Consider the following 18,271-nt stretch of genomic DNA (forward strand, 5'->3'; position numbering starts at 1 on the left):
TTTTTGCACGGCCCCGGGCGGCGAGCCGTGGCTTCGATGATAGCCCTGGTCGAGGAGGTCCCCTTCTCAAGTGGCTGCAGCCGCGCCCTCCTCGACCTCAGGTTCCCCAGCCAGGCAATGGGGCCCGTGGGGACCTATCTCCACTGCGATACTTTGTGCCAATCGGCAAGGACAGGGTTACCCGAGGGCTCCCCACCATCCCACCCTTTCCTGGTTTAGCATCTGCGTACCCTTCATCTCCCGCCCTGGCAAGGACGCCGCAGGCGCCCTGCACTCGCCCCCTCCCCCTGGCTCCTCCCGGTAGTCCCGGGATGCCCCTTGGCGAGCGGCTTGAGGAGACTGGGTCACCAAGTGGGCGAAGGGAGGACGGACCTTCTTCATGGGCTCGGCCGGGGCTCAGCTTGAGTGCCGCCTTCTCCGGGGAGCCCGCTGTGGGGTCTCCCAGCCCAGACCACAGGGAGGGCGCATTGAAGGTCCTGCTCTGTTCTCCAGGCTGGAGCAGCTCAAAGCAGGGCTGTCCAATGCCATTTATTTGTCCAGAACTTATTGAGCACTTACTGTGTGCTACTGCGGGCTTCCTGTGTAGTTCAGCGGTAAAGAATCTGCCTGCAATACAGGAGACTGGTTGGATCCCTGGGTTGGGAAGATTCCGTGGAGGAGGGCATGGCAAACCCACTCTAGTATTCTTGCCTGGAGAATCCCATGAACAGAAGAGTCTGGAGGGCTACAGACCATGGGGTCAAAAAGAGTCAGCCATGACTGAAGACTGAGCCCACACACGTGCCGCTGCACCGGGAAACAATCCCACCAATTAGGCTAGTGAGGTAGGCATCCCCTAGAAGGGTGCAAGGCCGCCTTCTGACCTACAGGCTCTGAAAAAATAGCCCAAGCCCACTGCAGATGGGGTGGGGGGTCAGGAAGGCCCTTCCCCAGAAGGTGATTGCCACAGGGAGGTGGCGGAAGGGCACCTGCAACAGCACATGCAAAGGTCCTGAGTCTGGAATAGAGGCTAAAGTACCATAGGGGAGTTGGTGTGGTTGGAACAAATAGCCAGGGTTGGGGTGGAGATGTGATCAGAGAGCGGTGTGGGGAGTGGCAGCCATGGGAGGTGGAGGGCGCTCTGGTTTGAGAACACCTGCCTCTGGCATTCTGGGGGCAGAAGGGGGCTCCAGAAAGCAGTGGGGAGGCAGCGGCAGGCATGATGGGGGCAAGGGCTGGGGTGGGGGAAGGGACAGCACTGGGTGGTTCCCAGCAGTCTGGGAGTGGAGTCTGCAGGCTGTGTGACAGATCCCAGGGGGATTGGATGGGAGGAGGCAGGCAGGAGCCTGGCCTGAGCAGCCAGGGAAGGGAGGGATGGGGGTGGCAAGTTCAGAAGTCAGCTGGGGATGGATCTAGGCATGAGGCACGGAGAGGCTGGGAGTCCAGGGGCCACATCTGGCCAAAGATGGACACGTGGGCATCCCCTGCACACAGTGGTGGTGAGAATGGTGGATGAGGTCACGGGGTGTGTGTGTGGACAGAACGAAGACTGGGGTCCCCTGAGGTCTCCAGAGAATGGGTGTCCAGGAGGCAGGAGTAACCTTTGTGGGTGAGGTAAGGATGGAGCTGGTGGATCAGCATCGAGGGAGGCAGTGACCTTGACAAGTCTGAGCCTGGTGGGTCAGGGCTCGAGAGGGTGGCAGGAGGAGGGGGGTGATGGTGAGGGCAGGTACCCTCCGCAGAGCACCTACTGTGTGCAAAGCTGGGACCTGGGGCCTGGGCGGAGTCAGAAAGAAATCAGGCTTGACCAGGAGCGCCACCAAGTGGACAAGCTCATCCCCCTCCCATGTGCCTCAGGCCCCAAGCCCCAGGGGGTGGAGACAGTGTGCCTGCAGGAAGGTATATAGAAGGCTTCGAGTACTGCATATTCCAAGCATTGTGCTCAGCAGAGTGCATACAGCAGGCCCTTTGTCCTGCAGGGAGCATATACAGTAGATACTGCAACCTGCAAGGAATGCATTTAGTAGGCACTGAACGTCCCAAGGAGTGTATGCAACACATGTAGCCTGTAAAAAAATGTATACAAAAGTCACTGCACACTGCAAGGAGTGCACACAGCAGGCACTGAGCACAGTGTCTATGGCAGGCATTGTACTCTGCAGTGAATGTATACAGTAGGCACTGAGTCCTGTAGAAAGAGCATACAGCAGCCCCTGTGTCCTGCAAGGACAACACACATCGCTTACTGGGACCTCCAGGGAGCGTATACAGTAAGCCTGTGCCTGGCACGGGGACATAAGCACTTGAGGGCTGGCGAGATACGACTGAGGTGAAGGTGTGGAGTCCTGTGCCTGCCCATGTCCCCCCAGCCTTTGCTGCCCCCTAGGTTTCCAGCCTTGCATCCCCAGCCAGGATGAAACTTAGCTGGGTTCAGCTGATTCCCAGAGGGGAAGGCTGAGCGCTCAATTCACAACACCTGCTGCAGGTGGAGGGGGGGGTGTGAGGTTTGGCGGCTCCAGGTGCGGTGGAGTCTCTCCACCCCCAACTCATGCCCTGGCCTGGACCTAGGCCCAGGGGTTATGGGGTCTCCCAACACTGAACTCTACCCTCAACCCCATCCTTGAAGCCGGGCTTGGACAGGATCAGGCCCAGTCAACATGGGTCCTGATGGATGTGGATCAGCCAGGCTCCCTCTGTGGCCTCACAAGCTCGAACTTCCCAAACTCCCTCCCCAACACTCTGCAGCCTCCCGTGATCCCTCAGGCCTGGCCACGTGGTCCAAAGGACCCTCCAGCCTCCTGTGTAGACTAGCTGGGATGGGTCCTGTCACCCTGCCCCAGAACTTGGGTCTCTGAAGCTGCCCAGCTGTTCCTGGCCATGAGTGGAGCAGGATTGGGGCCCCACCATGGCAAGGGCATCCCATGTGAGCTGGGATGGTACTGCTTCTCTGCCCTAGGGAGATGCCAACAGCCAGAAGCAGAAAGGGCTGGACTTCTGAGACAGTTGTTAGAGTCCCTGAATAAAGCCACACCTGAAGCCATCCATTATGTTTCACTTGAGCAATTTTGAGTTTCTGTGACTTCTCATCAAGGGGTCCCCACTAATAGAGAACAGCATCTTTTCCATCACCTTCACCCACCAGACAAGTCCTGTTTTTTAGGTCACTGACCCTGTGATGGAGTAGTTCGCATCTACAGGTCACCACTGCCTTGAAGGCCTCCATATCTGATGTGACATCCCCCACGGCCCCCATGAGAGAAATCCTCACCCCACCTCATGGGTCAGGACTCTGGGGAGCGAGCAGAGGGGAACAGTCACACACAGCAAGACTTGGAGGGCATGGGATGACTTCACACTCATATCTGAATGGGTGTCCTGAGCTCCTTTTTTAAATTTTTCTTTTTTTTTTTTTAACACAAACTATTTTCTTGACATGTACACACTGCTTTATGTATTTTTGGCTGCAGTGGGTCTTTGTTGCTGCACGTGGGCTTTCTCTAGTTGGGGAGAGCGGGGGCTACTTTCCAGTCTCAGTGTATAGGCTTCTCATTACACGGGCTTCTCTTTTTGCAGAGCACGGGCACACAGGCTTCAGTAGTTGTGGCATCTGGGCTCAGGTGCTCTGAAGCATGAGAAATCTTCTCAGACCAGGGGTCAAACCCTTGTCCCTTGAATTGGCAGGTGGATTCTTATCCACTGTGCCACCGGGGAAGTCCCTAATTTAATTTTTAATTTTTGGCTGCACCGCAAGGCATGCGGGATCTTAGTTCTCAGAACCCAGTCCTTCTGCAGTGGAAGCCTGGATTCATTGTTTGTTTAATTATTTTATTTTTAATTGAAGGATAATTGCTTTACAATATTGTGTTTGTTTCAGCCTTACATCAACATGAATCACGTAGTATACATATGCCCCCTTCCTCTTGAACCTCCCTCCCACCCCTTCCTATCCCTTCCCACTCCTCTAGGTTGTCCCAGAGCACAGGGTTGAGCTCCCTGAGTCATACAAGAAGCCTGAATTCTGAATCACTGGATCGCCAGGGGAGTTCTTCCTGAGCTCCTTTTGAGGCAGGGGCTGGGGGGACACTCTTGAGCCAGGGGATGCTGGAGGCAGGACCTGGAGAATGAGGGGGAACTAAACAAAGGAGGGTGTGAGAGAGAGGGTGCTCCTGGCTGGCAGAACAGCACGTGCAAAGGCCGAGGGGCCAGAGAAGCTGGGTGAGGACCGGGCCCACTGAGGAGGCCCGTGTAGTGGGGTGAAAAGGAAGTCGGGGAGGTGGGGGGCAGGGGCCTGCCTCACAGCGCTTGGGGGCTAGGAGCATGGGAAAGTTACACAGAAACAGCAAGAAACATTAGGTGAGAAAGTCAGAAAAGTTATGCAGGATCCAATGGCAGTTATATATGTTATCTATGTTAGCCTTAGCTCAGATAGGAAGGGGATAGGAATAAACCCTCATGGTCACCCACGATGATCTGGGGGTGGAGGTTAGAGGTGACTCTGAGTTACTCACTGCCTTTGAGCTTTTAATTTCTTGTCACCTTTTAATTATTTTTTAAAGAGAACTTTAAAAATATTTTGGCCACACTTTGCCGATTATGGGATCTTATTAACCTGACCAGGGATTGAACCTGCACCCCCTGCAGTGAAAGCACAGAGTCCTAAGCACTGGACTGCCAGGGAAGTCTCTAAAGAGAAATTTTATTTTGGAGTAATATTAGATTTACAGAGAGTTACAAAAATATTACTATCAGTTCTGTCTATCCTTTGTCATCAGTAGTATAATCCCCACCCCACCCCTTAGGATGTCCACATCCTGGTCCCGGGGCCTGTGATCATGTAACAGGGCAGAGGGGACCCTGCAGGCGGGATTAAGGCCCCTGAGATGGGGACGACCCTGGATTCCCCGGAGGGCCCAGTGTCATCACATGGTCCTTATAAGAAGGAGGGGGAGGGTCAGAGGCAGAGAGACGGGAGATGCTGTGCTGCTGGCTGCGAGGATGGGGGAAGGGGCTACAAGCCAGGGATGTGTTGCCTTTAGAAGCTGGAAAAGGGGGGAGCCAGTGCTCCCCGGGAGCCTCCAGAGGGACCAGCCCTGCCCACGCCTGAGCTCCAGGACATGAGATAATATATGTGTGCTTTCTTTTATATTTATTTATTTATCATGGCTGTGCTGGGTCTTCCTTGCTGCTCAGGCTTCTCTCTAGTTGCGGCGAATGGGAGCTTCTCTCTAGTTCTGGTGTGTGGGCTTCTCATTGCAGGGGCTTCTTTTGCTGCAGAGCACAGGCTGTAGGACGCTCAGGCTTCACTAGTTGCAGTTCCCAGGCTCTGGAGCACAGGCTCAATAGTTGTGATGCACAGCGTCCCGTCGCTCTGTGGTACACGGGATCTTCCCGGACCAGAGACCGAACCCACGTCTCCTGCATTGGCAGGCGGATTCTTCACCACTGAGCCACCAGGGAAGCCCCATGTGTGCTTTCTTAAGCCAACAAGTTTGTAACTCATTACAACAGCCATAGGAAACAATGACTATTGTGATGTCTAAGGAAGTGACATTGGTATATCACCATTTCTAATTAATAATATTAGTAATTACTATAATGACTGACTAAACTCCAAATGTTGTTTGGATTCCTTCTATTTTTTTTCCAACTAATTTCTTTTTTCTATTTGATCACATCCAGAAGCCCACATGACACTGAGCTGTTTCTTTCATAATTGCTCAAAAGGCCCAAGCAGATAAAATATGAATTATTCTTGTGGAAATCTGGCTGCTTCTGATGCTCACACAGCACTCTGCTTGCAGCCGGAGTTGATCAATGTCCCTGAACAGAGGTTGAGACAGCGTCCAGCTGAGGACATGGCGGGAAGAGCCTCCACCCGGGGTGAGCAGCACATACTCACGTGAGGGACCCTGAGGGTGCCCACCCAGCAGGTGGGGTCAGGACAGCTCAGGGGAAGGTCTGAACTTGCCCAGGGCCTCCCCAGGGAACGCCTCAGCACCTGCAGGGAACACAGCAAGGAAACACACAACCTGCTTCTACCGTGGAGCCCCCGGTCCTTGGGGGAGAACCCAGCAAACCAGCAAGGAAACAACATGATTTCAGGTTGTGTGGGAACTCCAGAGGGGCTCTTGGGGTGTGGGGGGCCCTTGCCTGCAACTCAGAAGATGAGAAGGAGTTACTGGATGAAGACCAGGGGGCGGGGAGAGCTTTGGGCTGAGGGAATGGTGTGTGCGAAGGCCCTGAGGTGGGATGAGCTTGGTGTGGGATCTCAGACTGACAGAGAGCCCAGCGTGGTTGGACCAGGGTGTGTGTATGGGTGTGTGGGAGAACCATGGAGGCCCACTAGCAGGCTTTTAGATGCAATCCAATTTAGTTCTAGAAGACTTCTTATTGTCAGGAAGAGGCTGGACTGTCCTCTGAGTCCAGCTCTCAGCCAGCACCTGGTTCTGTGAGCCTCAGATGGCCCAGACACATTGTGTCCCCTGACCTGGCTGTGGCTATCCTTACTGTTCCTGACCCAGGGACTTGGCTGGTCCTGAGCATCATGACAGGGAGCACCCACTGGTGTCTTCAGCTCCATCTTCTCCTCTGGCTATCCCCTCTCTGACCCTGTCCACTCCCCCACTCTAGGTGTGGACATGTGTCTTAGTGTCACAGGTCAAAGGGGAGAGGTTGAAATGACTGAGTCCAGGCTCTGCTTTGCTCTGGGGTAGGCAGCGAGCCCCTCAGAGACTCCCACCCCACACCCTTCCTGTCCCAGCATCACTTCATCACTCTCCAAGCTGCAGTCAGACCACGTGTGGGAGACATTCCAAGTTGCACGTACAGACAATGAGCATCCAGGGTGGAGGCCCCAGGTAATGAGGGGCTGAGGCCAGGGGTCCACACACTCCCCATCCTCCCTGTGGACAGGCAGCTCTGGGGAACCATCTACCCCATTCCTCAAGGGCCCATAGTGGTTTCCAAGTCCTGCCCTGACTCATCCTCCTGGGCTCCTCGCTCCTTGCTTTTCAAATCAACTCACTGCACTAAACCCTTGCTTCAGGCTCTGGTTTTGGCAGAGGCCAGACTGAGACAGGGGAGGAGAGACAAGCTGCCCACGTGAGTCTCCTGCTGGCCTAGACCATGCCAGAAAGAGGGAGTAGACAAGGGGTACGGGGGCCTCTGAACTGAGCCCCAGGCTTCAGGAGAACAAGTAGGGGCCTCAAAGGAGAACCAGAAAGATGGGTGAGAATGATGGGAGAAAAGCCTACAGAGAGGTGTCTGGAGGGCACGAGAGGACAGAGCTTCTACAAGGAGCCAATGTCAGTGGGCTCTGGGAATCTGGGAGAGACAAGGACGAGGTCTGTTCCTGTGGAAACTCAGGGGCCATGGCACCTAGCCCCCATCACCCCTGCCAGCTGGGCCAGGATCAAGGCAGAAGGCACTGCAGTCATGGGGTCCCCTCCTGCCCGCTCTGCTCATGGGGCCTGTCCCTGGAGACCTGCAAGGTCTGGCTGAGGGCTCCCAAGTACAGACAAGCAGGAAGAAGGGAGTCCACTGCACTTTAAAGTCCAGGAGACCAGAGGCTAGAGAGGAACCTAGGAGCCGGGCTGAGTTATGCCTATGCCTGTCCACCTGCTCCCGCTCTGGTTCTGGAAGGAAGGAGTCACACCACTGTGGACCCCAAAGCCGATCCAGCCCACCCCCTGATGAAGGCCTCCGTAGCCCAGCCCCAGTGCTGTCTCAGCAGCCACCCCCTCCACCTGCGGCAGGTATTATATTTTGAGCAAGGCTCTGTGGCGCTTCTCCCAGGAAATCTGCTGAGTCTGGGGAGTTATCTCAGGTCAGAGAAAGAACAGACTGGAGACAAACCAAGCCTGTGGCTTGGAGCGAGGGGGCTCAGGGGGCTGTGTGGCCAACCTGGGGCCCCAGCCCACAACTCCTCAGCCTCCTGAGCCTCAGGCAGGTGTCAGCATGGGAGGGTCAGGCTGCCCCACTGAGCCCCCTACCCCAACACTGGCCCCTTTGCAAAACTACAATTCTTAGCTTGCCACACATATGAGGCTTCAGTTTGCTCATCAGTAAAATACGGGTCTTAGCCCCTAAGGCTGAGGGCTCCTTGGGGTGTGGTATCTAATATGGTTTTCACTTTTGATTGTGGCAAAATATACATCACGCAAAATTTGCCATCATCACCATTTTTGAGAGCACAGCTTAGTGGCATTAAACACATTTACACTGTTGTGTAACCAAGCCCACCATCATCTCGAGAACCTTCTCATCTTCCCAAATGGAAACTGTGACCTCATGAAATGCTGACTCCCCCTGTCCTCCCATACCCCACCATCTAGTTCCTGTCTCTGTGGATCTGACTCCTCTAGAGACCTTCCATGAGTGGAATCAGACAGTGTGTGTCCTTCTGGGTCTGGCTTTCATTGAGCATCATGTCCGCAAAGATCACCCATATTGTATCAAGCGTCAGGATTTCCTTCCTTTTTAAGGCTGAATAATATTCCCCTGTGGGCTTGGAGCATGTTTTGTTTATCCATCACCTTTTGATGAACACCCACGCTATTTCCACCTTTTGGCTGTTGTGAATATGGCTGCTACGAGCATCTAAGTTTTTCCTTTTATGATAAAGTTTTCCACTCTCGAGTGCTGGGGGAGGGCATCCCTGCTTGAGGGGGTGCAGGCTGAGGATGGAAAGTCTCCCCAGTCCAGTGGAGGAGGCTTAGCCAGGAAAACAGCAGGCTGCCGGGCGACTGGGGCAGAGTTGCTGTCTGCAGAGGGTGTCAGCTGACAGCCCTGCTGGGAGGCGCTGGGCCAGGAACTTGGGATTTCTTTCCCCCAGGAGGCTTCTAGGGGTCCAATGGGCTCAGCTGCCTGCCCTAGTGTGAGAGCTCTTCCTGTGCTCCTGGGGCCACCAGGGAAGGAGCCAGGGGGTAGTACTTGGGGGGTCAGGGGCTCCGGATCCCCCAACCTGCACTCCAGACTGAGCACAGCCACAGTCCAGTGACTGGCTCCCATACACCTTCCTGAGCCTAGGTTTCCTCATCTGTAACATGGGGCTAAGAACAGCCCCAGTCTCTGGGATGAGCCACTGTCTGGAAGGGGTCTGGATTTCTGACGCTGGCCTCCAGAACTGGCCCAGACCCCTGACTTTGGTTAAGTCTGGGTGATCTCCTGTCCACAGATTCCTGAGTGCTAGGCAGGTCTGTCTTGGGCACAGAGCCCAGCACAAGCTCCACACGCTAGTAAGTGCTGGACAAATACCTGAATTAGCAGGTGGCAGAGGTGCAGCCCTGAGAGGGACCTGGATTCCTGCCTGCCCATGCAGATTCCAGGGCGACAGTGACGTGATAGCTCAGACCCACGGGCCCCCCAGCTGCCTTCCTCCGGTCACACTGCACCTGATTCTCATTAGCAGGAGACTCAGGCTCCCCTGCCCCAGTCAGCTGGGCCCCACCCCCACGCCCTGCACTGGCCTGGAATCCTTGACCCTGGCACTGAGGCCAGCCCCCCTGGAAAGGTGCCAGAGGCTGGCTCCCATCAAATGCACTGGGGCCCCCTTAGAGCCCCCCATGCCCCGGGCACCCCCATTTGACATGCCAGGTGGACATCTGACTACACAGAAGGTGCTTCCTATCCCTGGTGGCTTGGCTGGGCCGCACTCTGAAATCCGGTCTCTGGAAAATTCCAAGGCCTAATTCCAGCCAAACGGAGCCCTCCTAACCTCTCCCCATTCATTGTGTTATGTAACATATGGGTATTAATTCTGAAGCATCTGGAGGCAGCTGCCTGGATTCAAACCCAGCATTGCCCCTTCCTGGCTGGGGAAGTGAGTTTACCTCCCTGGGCCTCAGTGTGTTCATCTGTGAAATGGGGACAAGGCCAGTACCCGGGTCTCAGGATCAGTGAAAGGGTGACTTTAGGCAGCAAAAGTGTGAGGCATAGCTCAGAGGTGCCACCATAGTTCCACGGGGCCCAAGCGTGCCCTCTTGTCCTCTGTCCGCCTGCCTCTCCATGGCTGTCCAAGCCAGAGCCAGGAGTTGCCACCCCTAGTGCCTCTCCTTTAGTTCCCAAACCCTGCTCCTCATGCCTAGTGTCCATTATTCACAGCAGCTTCCTCGCAGTGCCCCTCTGGGCTGCACCGCCCTCCCCACCAGCCCCAGTCCCAGAGATATTGGGCTTCTTCCCCTTCCTCTCTCTTCCTCTGCACCTGCTGTGGCTCCCCAGGACCAAGATGGTCCTCCAAGGGTGGGCTCCCACCCACCCTTCCTTTTGAGGCCTCGAAAGAATGAGACAAACCTTCTGACCTCAGTTTCCTACTCAGAGAAATGGGCGCGTGAACAATTCACAGCTTGGCGGGAAGCGCAGGATCCGAGAAGCCAGCGAGCAGAGCGCGTGTGACTGGCGCGGGGTTTACGTGCAGGATGCCAGCGCCGTTCTGGTCTCTGGAACTCCCGCCAGCCCGGCGTCCCCGGATGCCCACAAGCCCCCACGCGCCCGCCCCCTCCCGCACCGGCCGCCCGGAGCGTCTGGACTCCACCCCTCCCCCCTCGGCCAATAAGAGGCGTCCCAGTAGCGCCCGGCCCCTGGAGCAGCGCTGTGCGTGGTGGTCGCGCCCGAGGCTGCGCCAGTGCGCCAGCCAGGCCCCCAGGGAGGGATGGATCCTCGGCTGCGGCGGCGGCGGCGCAGTTGCTGCCCGCTGGTCTCCGTCTTTCTGCGAGACCCAAGCTCGGGGCGCGTGTATAAGCGCGGGAAGCTGATCGGCAAGGTGGGGACTCCAGCACTCCAAGTCCGCGGCAAAGGGGGCCGGGCGGAGCCGGGGTCCCAGCCTGGCGGTGCGCAAGTGAGATCTCGACCCGCAGATGAGCCAGTGTGCGCCCTGGCTTTTGTCTCTGCGTGTCCGCGTGTCTGCGGGAGTTTGGAGGCTGGTGCGGGGCTGGCGTGGGTGGACGCCCGGGTCTGCGACGTACTCGCTGTGCGGCGCGCGTTGTGTGGCGGGAATCGGTGTTGGGCGTGCAGTGCTGTGTCGTGGGTTATGCGTCCAGTGTATGGGTGCGTTGTGTGTTTTGGAGCCCTTGTCCCTGTGCGTGTGTGTCTGCGTGTGTCATAGGTCTGTGCTTTCTGTGTGCGGGCTTTGTAGCATGTGTCCGGGTACTGTGTTGGGGTTCTGTGGACTCTGCGTGTCCAGGTATGGAGGCGTCTGTAATGTATCTGTGTGTCTTCGTGTTCATCTGTGTGTGTTGCTTTGGGGATGCAGGTAGGAAGGTGTGAGCTGTGTGTGTGTGTGAGAAGGCCTAGCCATCTGTCCTCACACCTGTACGCACCCAGCTTGACTCTCCTGCCCTGCAGGGCGCCTTCAGCCGCTGCTACAAGCTGACCGACATGTCCACCAGCGCTGTGTTCGCGCTCAAAGTGGTGCCTCGCGGAGGGGGCGGGGCTGCGCGGCTAAACGCCCGCGGCAAGGTACTCTCTGCGCGTCAGTGCCTGGGGGCCCCAGGACAGAAGCGGGTCCCCAGAGAGGTCCCTGCCCTGGGGTGTGGAGCTCGCCTGTGGGGGCATGAATGCCTCGGGTGTGGGCGCCCACCGGGTGTATACACATGGTGCCCTGCCTGCAGGTGGAACGCGAGATCGCTCTACACAGCCGCCTGCGACATCGCAATATCGTGGCCTTCCACGGCCACTTCGCTGACCGGGACCATGTATACATGGTGTTGGAATACTGCAGTCGCCAGGTGCGAGGGCGGAGTGAGAGGGAGGCATGTCCCCTCCCACCCGTGTCTGCTGAGCTCATCTGTCCCCCCACCCTTGTCCGTCTCTCCTTACCTGTTTTAACCTGAGACCACACCAGGCCCACCTATGCACCTCTGCCCACCCAAAGGCTCTCTTGACCCACCTAGGCACATCTTAGCCCATCTGTGCTTCTGAACTCACCCAGGCCCCACTTGCCCACACCTGTCTCCAACTGGGCAGCCCTGCCCCCTTCCCCAGGTTCAGGGCTCCCAGGGCCACTCACATGGTGTAGCCCAGAGTCCAGATGTCTGATTGGCAGGAATGCCTGTTCCTGGACCCAACTGAACTTAGCTGCACCTTCACAGACCCCTTGAACTCAGCCCACTTAAATACACCTAAGCTCATCTGTGCCCAGCGTGTACCCACCTTGTGTTTATCTCTGGCCTACAAGCTCATGGTGGCCCCTCCGTCCACTGAACTCCTGTGCTCATCCTCGGGCTCAGAGCTCACCAATGCCCATGCCACAATAGCCACGTTCACCTGGGCCCGGCTGAATTTTCCTTTGCCTTCTTGGGTCCCTGGAACTCACCTGCGTCTCCTCGACGGTGGTGTGGCACCTGTCGGGCCCCTGCAGTCTCTGGCCCACGTGCTGCAGGCACGGCAGACGCTGACGGAGCCCGAGGTGCGCTACTATCTTCGAGGCCTGGTCAGCGGCCTGAGCTACCTGCACCAGCGGCGCATCGTCCACCGGGACCTGAAGCTCAGTACGGAGCGGTGCTACAGGGCGGCGCTTCGGGGCGGGGTGAGGGCGGGGCTTCTGCTGAAGCCACGCTCCTTCCTCATTGCCCGCTGCATCCCCCTCCACAAGGTAACTTCTTCCTGAACAAGAACATGGAGGTGAAGATCGGAGACCTGGGGCTGGCCACCAGGATGGGGCCAGGGGGCCGCTGCCACAGGTGACTGGAAGCTCTGAGCGGGCTCTCTGGGTGGGTGCAGGTGGGCCTGGTCTGGTGTGGGGCCCCCCAGTCTTCCTCAGCCCCCGTTATGCTCCCAGAGTGCTCTGCGGGACCCCGAACTTCCTGGCTCCGGAGGTAGTGTCCAGAAACGGACATTCCTGCCAGTCGGACATCTGGGCTCTGGGCTGCATCATGTGAGTTGCTCTGGGAGCCCCAGGCCTAGGGAAAGGGGGCCGGAATGCCCAGGTGGGGACAGGCACCAGCAGGTAAGGACAGGTGTAAGCATATATGGAGGAGGTTGAGTGTGGGGACAGGCAGGTATGAGCAAACATAGGACCTCAGTGTATGCAGCTGGGGGGCAGGCAGGAGCAGGCACCTGCCATCACTTGAGCCTACAGGTATGAATAGGGATACAGGAAGGTGTATGTGCAGCAGAGGACGGGTTTGAACCGGCCCTGAGGTGTGGACAGGTGTGTGCAGGTTTTAGGTACACAGGCAGATCAGGACATTTGTACTGACATGAGGTATATGCAGGATTGGAACAGGTGTGAGCAAGCATAAATTAAAACTGGAAAGGTCTATGCAGGTGTCCAGGTGTAACCCAGGTGCAGGCAGGTGTACAGACAGATGCTGGTGTCTTCTGTGCAGACAAGAATGACTAGGTGAGAGTGGACGCAGGGCAGGTGTGAGGAAACGAGTGTGAAGCAGGAATGGTGTCAGGGATTGAGGGTAGGGGTACACAGGTAGGTGTGAACCAACCCTGGATGCCCAGAATAGATCCAAGCAGGTGCCCTGCTTCCTGCCCCCGACCCGGCCAGGTACATGGTGCTGACTGGCGTCCCTCCCTTCGTGGCGGCTCCACTGTCGGAGATGTACCAGAACATCCGAGATGGCCGCTACCCCGAGCCTGCACACCTGTCTGCCAATGCGCGCCGCCTCATCGCCCGCCTGCTGGCCCCCAACCCGGCCGAGCGGCCCAGCCTGGACCACCTGCTGCAGGATGACTTTTTCACACAGGTGCGGGGTGTCAGCGGGACAGGGGGGCCCCTCTCTGGGGTGTCTCAGCAGCCCCAGGTGAGGGTCAGGACCCCCAGGTAGCACAGGTACTCAGGAGCAGCCTGCTGACCTCCAGCTCCCCACTCTAAAGGGCTTCACCCCAGACCGGCTGCCACCCCACTCCTGCCACAGCCCGCCCATCTTCGCCATCCCCCAGCCTCTGGGGAGACTTTTCCGAAAGGTGGGCCAGCTGCTACTGCCCCAGTGCCGGGTGCCCTGTGAGTACCTCTCCTTCCCCCATCACCTGCTCCTCCCTGCCCTGCATCTCACACACCTGTCATATCCCCTTCCTGCTCTGAAACCATCTCCACGGCAGATGCCCTCCATGTGGGGCCACGCTCTGCCCCCACCCCCAAGTCCTTGTGCTCCCTGCAGGTCCCTTGGCTTCTCAGAAGGCCTCAGGTCCTGGAGAAGATGGTTCAGACCCTGACTCCATGGAGTGGGGCAGTGAGGTGAGGGCCGGGAGCGAGGAGGTAGTGGGGAATGCAGAGGGCATCCTCACAGCTGGCTGGGCACGGGGAGAAGTCACGAAGTCTCCATGGGGAGGCCAGAGACCGCCACCAGTTCCCAACATCTGCTGCTCCCTCCCCAGGACTTCCTCTTGGAGAGTGGGGCTCTGTGCCCCCGAGGGCCCCATCCAGCTGCTGGCCCAGGGGACCCTCCAGAGTACCCTGGCGGGTGAGCATGCTCTGTCCTAGACAGGAACTGTGGGCAGAGGTGAGGGTTGTGAAGTGCGGGGTGAGGACTGTGCCTTGCTAGCATCACAGCCCTTCTCCTGGCCTCAGTTTCCCCACGTGTAATGTGAGGACAGTGTCTGGATTCCTGGGTTGAACATGGGACTTTCCTGGATGTGGGAGCTGGGGGTGGGGTTGTCCTCCAGATCCTGTGTCCCCCAACAGAGATTTGTCTCCCCAGGGCCCCAGGGGAGTCCAAGGCAGGAGGTAGAGGCAGCCATCAGAAACCTGCAGCTCTGCCTGGATTCGGGCCCCCCAGGTAGGGGCGCACAAGATTTGCTGAGAAGCCAGGAAGACAGACTTCCAGCTTCCCCTGGCCCACCCCCTGGGCTGCTGGATTTCCTTAGGCTCCCCATTCCCGCCTTTTTCCTCTTCCAAGGATTCAATCCGGGCTGCCACATGGCCTCGAGCGATTTTATTTTTAATGCCCCCCAAAAAAAAAAATGCTTAATGAAATAAAGCAAAGCCCTGCAGTGTTTTGGACCTTACACGTGTTTCAGATTTATTCATTGCTAAAAGCAGCTGTGACCCCAGAGTCCCCCAGTTTTCTCCCCTCAAGGCAAGAGTAGCTTGGGTTGTTTTTGTTTTTCGGCCACACCATGTGTTATGCAGGATCTTAGTTCTCCCTGTCAGGGATTGAACTGGCTCCCCTGCAGTAGAAACGGAATCTTAACCACTGGACCGCCAGGAAGCCCCAAGAGTTGGTTTTCTATGCCCTGGACTTTTCTCCCATCTCCTGTGCCTCCACCAGGCCCCTTCAGGACCCCCCCCTCATGTCACTTCCTTCTTGTGCCCAGCCATGCAGGACCCCCAGGAGAGCAGCAGCCTGTCTTCTGGGCCCCCAAGTGGGTGGACTATTCTAGCAAGTATGGCTTTGGCTACCAACTGTCAGACGGTGGCAACAGGGTCTTGGTTCGGGATAGCACCCACATGGCCCTGCACCACCCAGGGGGATAGGTCATGGAGTTCCTACCCGCTGTGGGGCCAAGCCCTCCCTGCTTCGCCTTTCTTCATTCACTCAAGTATTTAATAAACACCTACTGTGCATACCTACAGGTGTGTACTGCCTGCTGGGGGAGAACAATGCTAAACAAATGAATCTCTAAATTGATTTTGGTGGCAGTTTTCTGAAGAAAATAAAGCAGATGAGGTGACAGATTCAGGGGGTGGAGGCAAATCCACAGAGTGGTTGTGGAGGGAGGGGATTTCTGGGGAAGTGATGCTCAAGTGAGACAGGAAGGATGAGAAAGGGCCTGTCAGGAACAGCATCAGAGGCACAGAGAACAGCATGTGCAAAGCCCCCAAGATGGGACCCAGTGCGGTGGGTTTGAGGAGTGGCATGGAGGCAGACATGAAGTCACAGAGCCTCACAGGTGACTGCTGGGGTTGGGGCAAGAAGGAGGAGTCTGACTTGTACTTTTATTAACAGGAGACCAGCAGGGAGGTGGCTGGATTAGCTGGGTGGACAATGATGGTAATGGGCTGGGGTGGTGGCTGTGGAGGTGTGAGCAAGGGCTGCAATCTGGGTGTAGTTTGCAGGTTTGTGGGGGGCATGGAGCGGCCACCAGGCAAGAGAGGAAGGTGGCAAGAGGGCAGATGGGGGGAGCCATTGGGATCTCAGCATGGACAGCCAAGTCTGAGGTGCCATGGGTCTGGAGTTCAGGGCCGGGGTCGGGACTGGATGGATAGAGAGGGCTTGGACCCTGCAGAGCTGGTTTCAAATCATGGTCCAAGGGTCTACAGGAGCAGGTGTCCTCGGGTGTGAGGTGCCCAGGATGGAGACCCTGACTCCGTGGTCACCGCCCTGTGCCCCCCAACAACAACCAGGTGAGCTACGCACCCCACTTGGGAAAGCTGCAGATGTTTACCCTGAGGAATTGGGCGCCCTGCTGTTCTCCAGGGCACAAGGTTCCCTGCTGGCTGTCCTGCGGCTCTTTGCCTGGTCCATGCGGTAGTGGCTTCAAGAGGTGAGGGTGGACGTGGGGGAGCCAGGGGGGCGAGGCGGTGGGGACCCCCGGCCCTGAGGCCTTCCAGCTGGCTCTGTCCACAGGAGGGGCCTGCCCATGCCCAGCTGGCTGGTAGCACCCGGCCTCTGCCTGCTGTGCTTCCTGGTGTCCGGGCAGGTGGTGCTGCTGCTCTTCAGTGACGGGATGGTGCAGGGGGTCAAGGGGCCCCTCAAATGGGCCTGGTGTGTTGGATGCTTTGGGGAGAGAGCCCTAGGAAGCAGTTGGTTCCTGGTGGAGCCAGGAACTGAGACTTATGACTCCCAAGCATAAAACTGGAAATAAAATGTGTTCAAGTGATGGCAGAGTGTCACTGGGGATCATGGTCCCATGTGGTCACCGGTAGCAGTTGGCAAAATGTCATCTCATTGCAGAATCAGTTGTAGGTTTTCCTGAGCGATTCTGGCAATCTCTGAGAAATTGTACCTGCTCTTAAAACAGACTTCCAACGCAGTAGTATATAATCCTTACTATCACAGAAAAATTAGTATGATTTTATTTTACAGTGAAAACCCCATCTCTGTGTAGACCAGAGTGCCCTGACCTGGGCTGGATCTCAGAGGGCAGGAGGACTGACTTCAAATGGCCATGCCCAGCAGCGGGGAGAGCTGGCACCAGTGAGGAGCTGCTGTTCCCCAGGACGCAGGCTTGAGTAGGAGGTCTCACTGGGTGGGTATGGGCAGGGGGTCCCATCTGAGCCTCGGTCTCCCTGTCTATGCAGTACAGCTCTGGCTCCTGGCCTGGAGTCCCCACGGGTGGGGCATCCGCTGAAACTCAGGTCAGGGCACCCCCAGTCTCCTGTCCACTTGCCCCCCCAGGGCTGGGGCCTCTGCTCCCTTCCACCCCAGCTTCTCCCCACATTGGCAGGTCAGCAGCAGTGGAGATCGGGAACAACTCGTGTTGAGCAGGGGTGGTGAGGAGCTGCTGCTCACACAGTCTGGGAACTGGGCCAGCCTGGTACCTCCTACCCGCTGGGCATCCTGCGGGGCCATGGCTGTGCCCCAGGCACCCACCAGCACTTTCAGCATGCCATCCTCATGCTACAGAGCATCTAGCGATCCCGAGGGTCAGAGTGGACCTCTGCATGTTGATACCCAGGACCCAGGGTCCATTTCTGCTCCTGTTGCCCCGCTTTCCCTGCTGAGGGACGTCCTTGGGGCAGCATAGGGAGCGTGCAGGGGGTGGGGGGACATCGCCTCGCCTCTTGGCATGACTGTTCAACCCAGACTTGTGTCTGGATTTGTTCTTTTTCCATTAAAGGAGACTTGACTCTGCAGCCTGCCCCATCTGCCTCTCTTTGGGGCATTTGAGGAACTTTGGCGAGGGGGCACCCAAACCCGACATGATCTGAGCCCACTGCTCTCTGTGACACAGATAGATGGGCCAGATTGTCACCAACACAGAAATCCTTACCAAAGTGTGGTTCTGCCATGACCAAAACTCTGAAGTATGGAACACTGCTTAACAGATGGGCAGGGAAGACACGGATGGGGAGGCTGGGAAAATGGTGACCTCTGTCACGCCAGGGCAAGATATTTGGCACCTTTGCCCTAGGGAGGACCGGAGTCGTGGTGTGCTCCTAGAGCTGGAGGCTCTGGTTAATGGACAGCTGGTCATTATGTGTGAGAGGATAGTGTCAGAAAGATGAGTTCGGGAAAGAGCTGGCTGGCGAGCCAACAGAAATGAGAACTCAGAGGCTTGAGCCTGGCTGGTCTGGAAAAGACAATTGCTTCCTGAACCCAGATGGTAGGAGGAGATGTTCTTCAATCCATCAGGCTCCCTGTGCTGGGTCAGGATCAGGTGGGGTGAAGCAAATCCCAAG

At 57.1% G+C, this 18,271-nt stretch overlaps 1 protein-coding gene across 1 annotated transcript; it reads left to right on the forward strand.

The window, feature by feature from the left end:
- The first annotated feature begins 10,627 nt into the window (after positions 1 to 10,627).
- PLK5 (polo like kinase 5 (inactive)) lies at positions 10,628 to 17,504 on the forward strand. Its single transcript, XM_052644215.1, is given in 17 exon segments — positions 10,628 to 10,738; positions 11,320 to 11,433; positions 11,586 to 11,702; positions 12,335 to 12,464; positions 12,569 to 12,656; positions 12,755 to 12,850; positions 13,475 to 13,673; positions 13,804 to 13,930; positions 14,088 to 14,188; positions 14,342 to 14,390; positions 14,628 to 14,705; positions 14,913 to 14,921; positions 15,252 to 15,349; positions 15,352 to 15,424; positions 16,529 to 16,608; positions 17,317 to 17,379; positions 17,382 to 17,504. Coding segments are annotated over 17 exon segments (1,656 nt in total).
- Positions 17,505 to 18,271: the final 767 nt, after the last annotated feature.

Source organism: Budorcas taxicolor, chromosome 7, assembly GCF_023091745.1.
Source record: "Budorcas taxicolor isolate Tak-1 chromosome 7, Takin1.1, whole genome shotgun sequence".
In the NCBI taxonomy this organism is placed as follows: Eukaryota; Metazoa; Chordata; class Mammalia; order Artiodactyla; family Bovidae; genus Budorcas; species Budorcas taxicolor.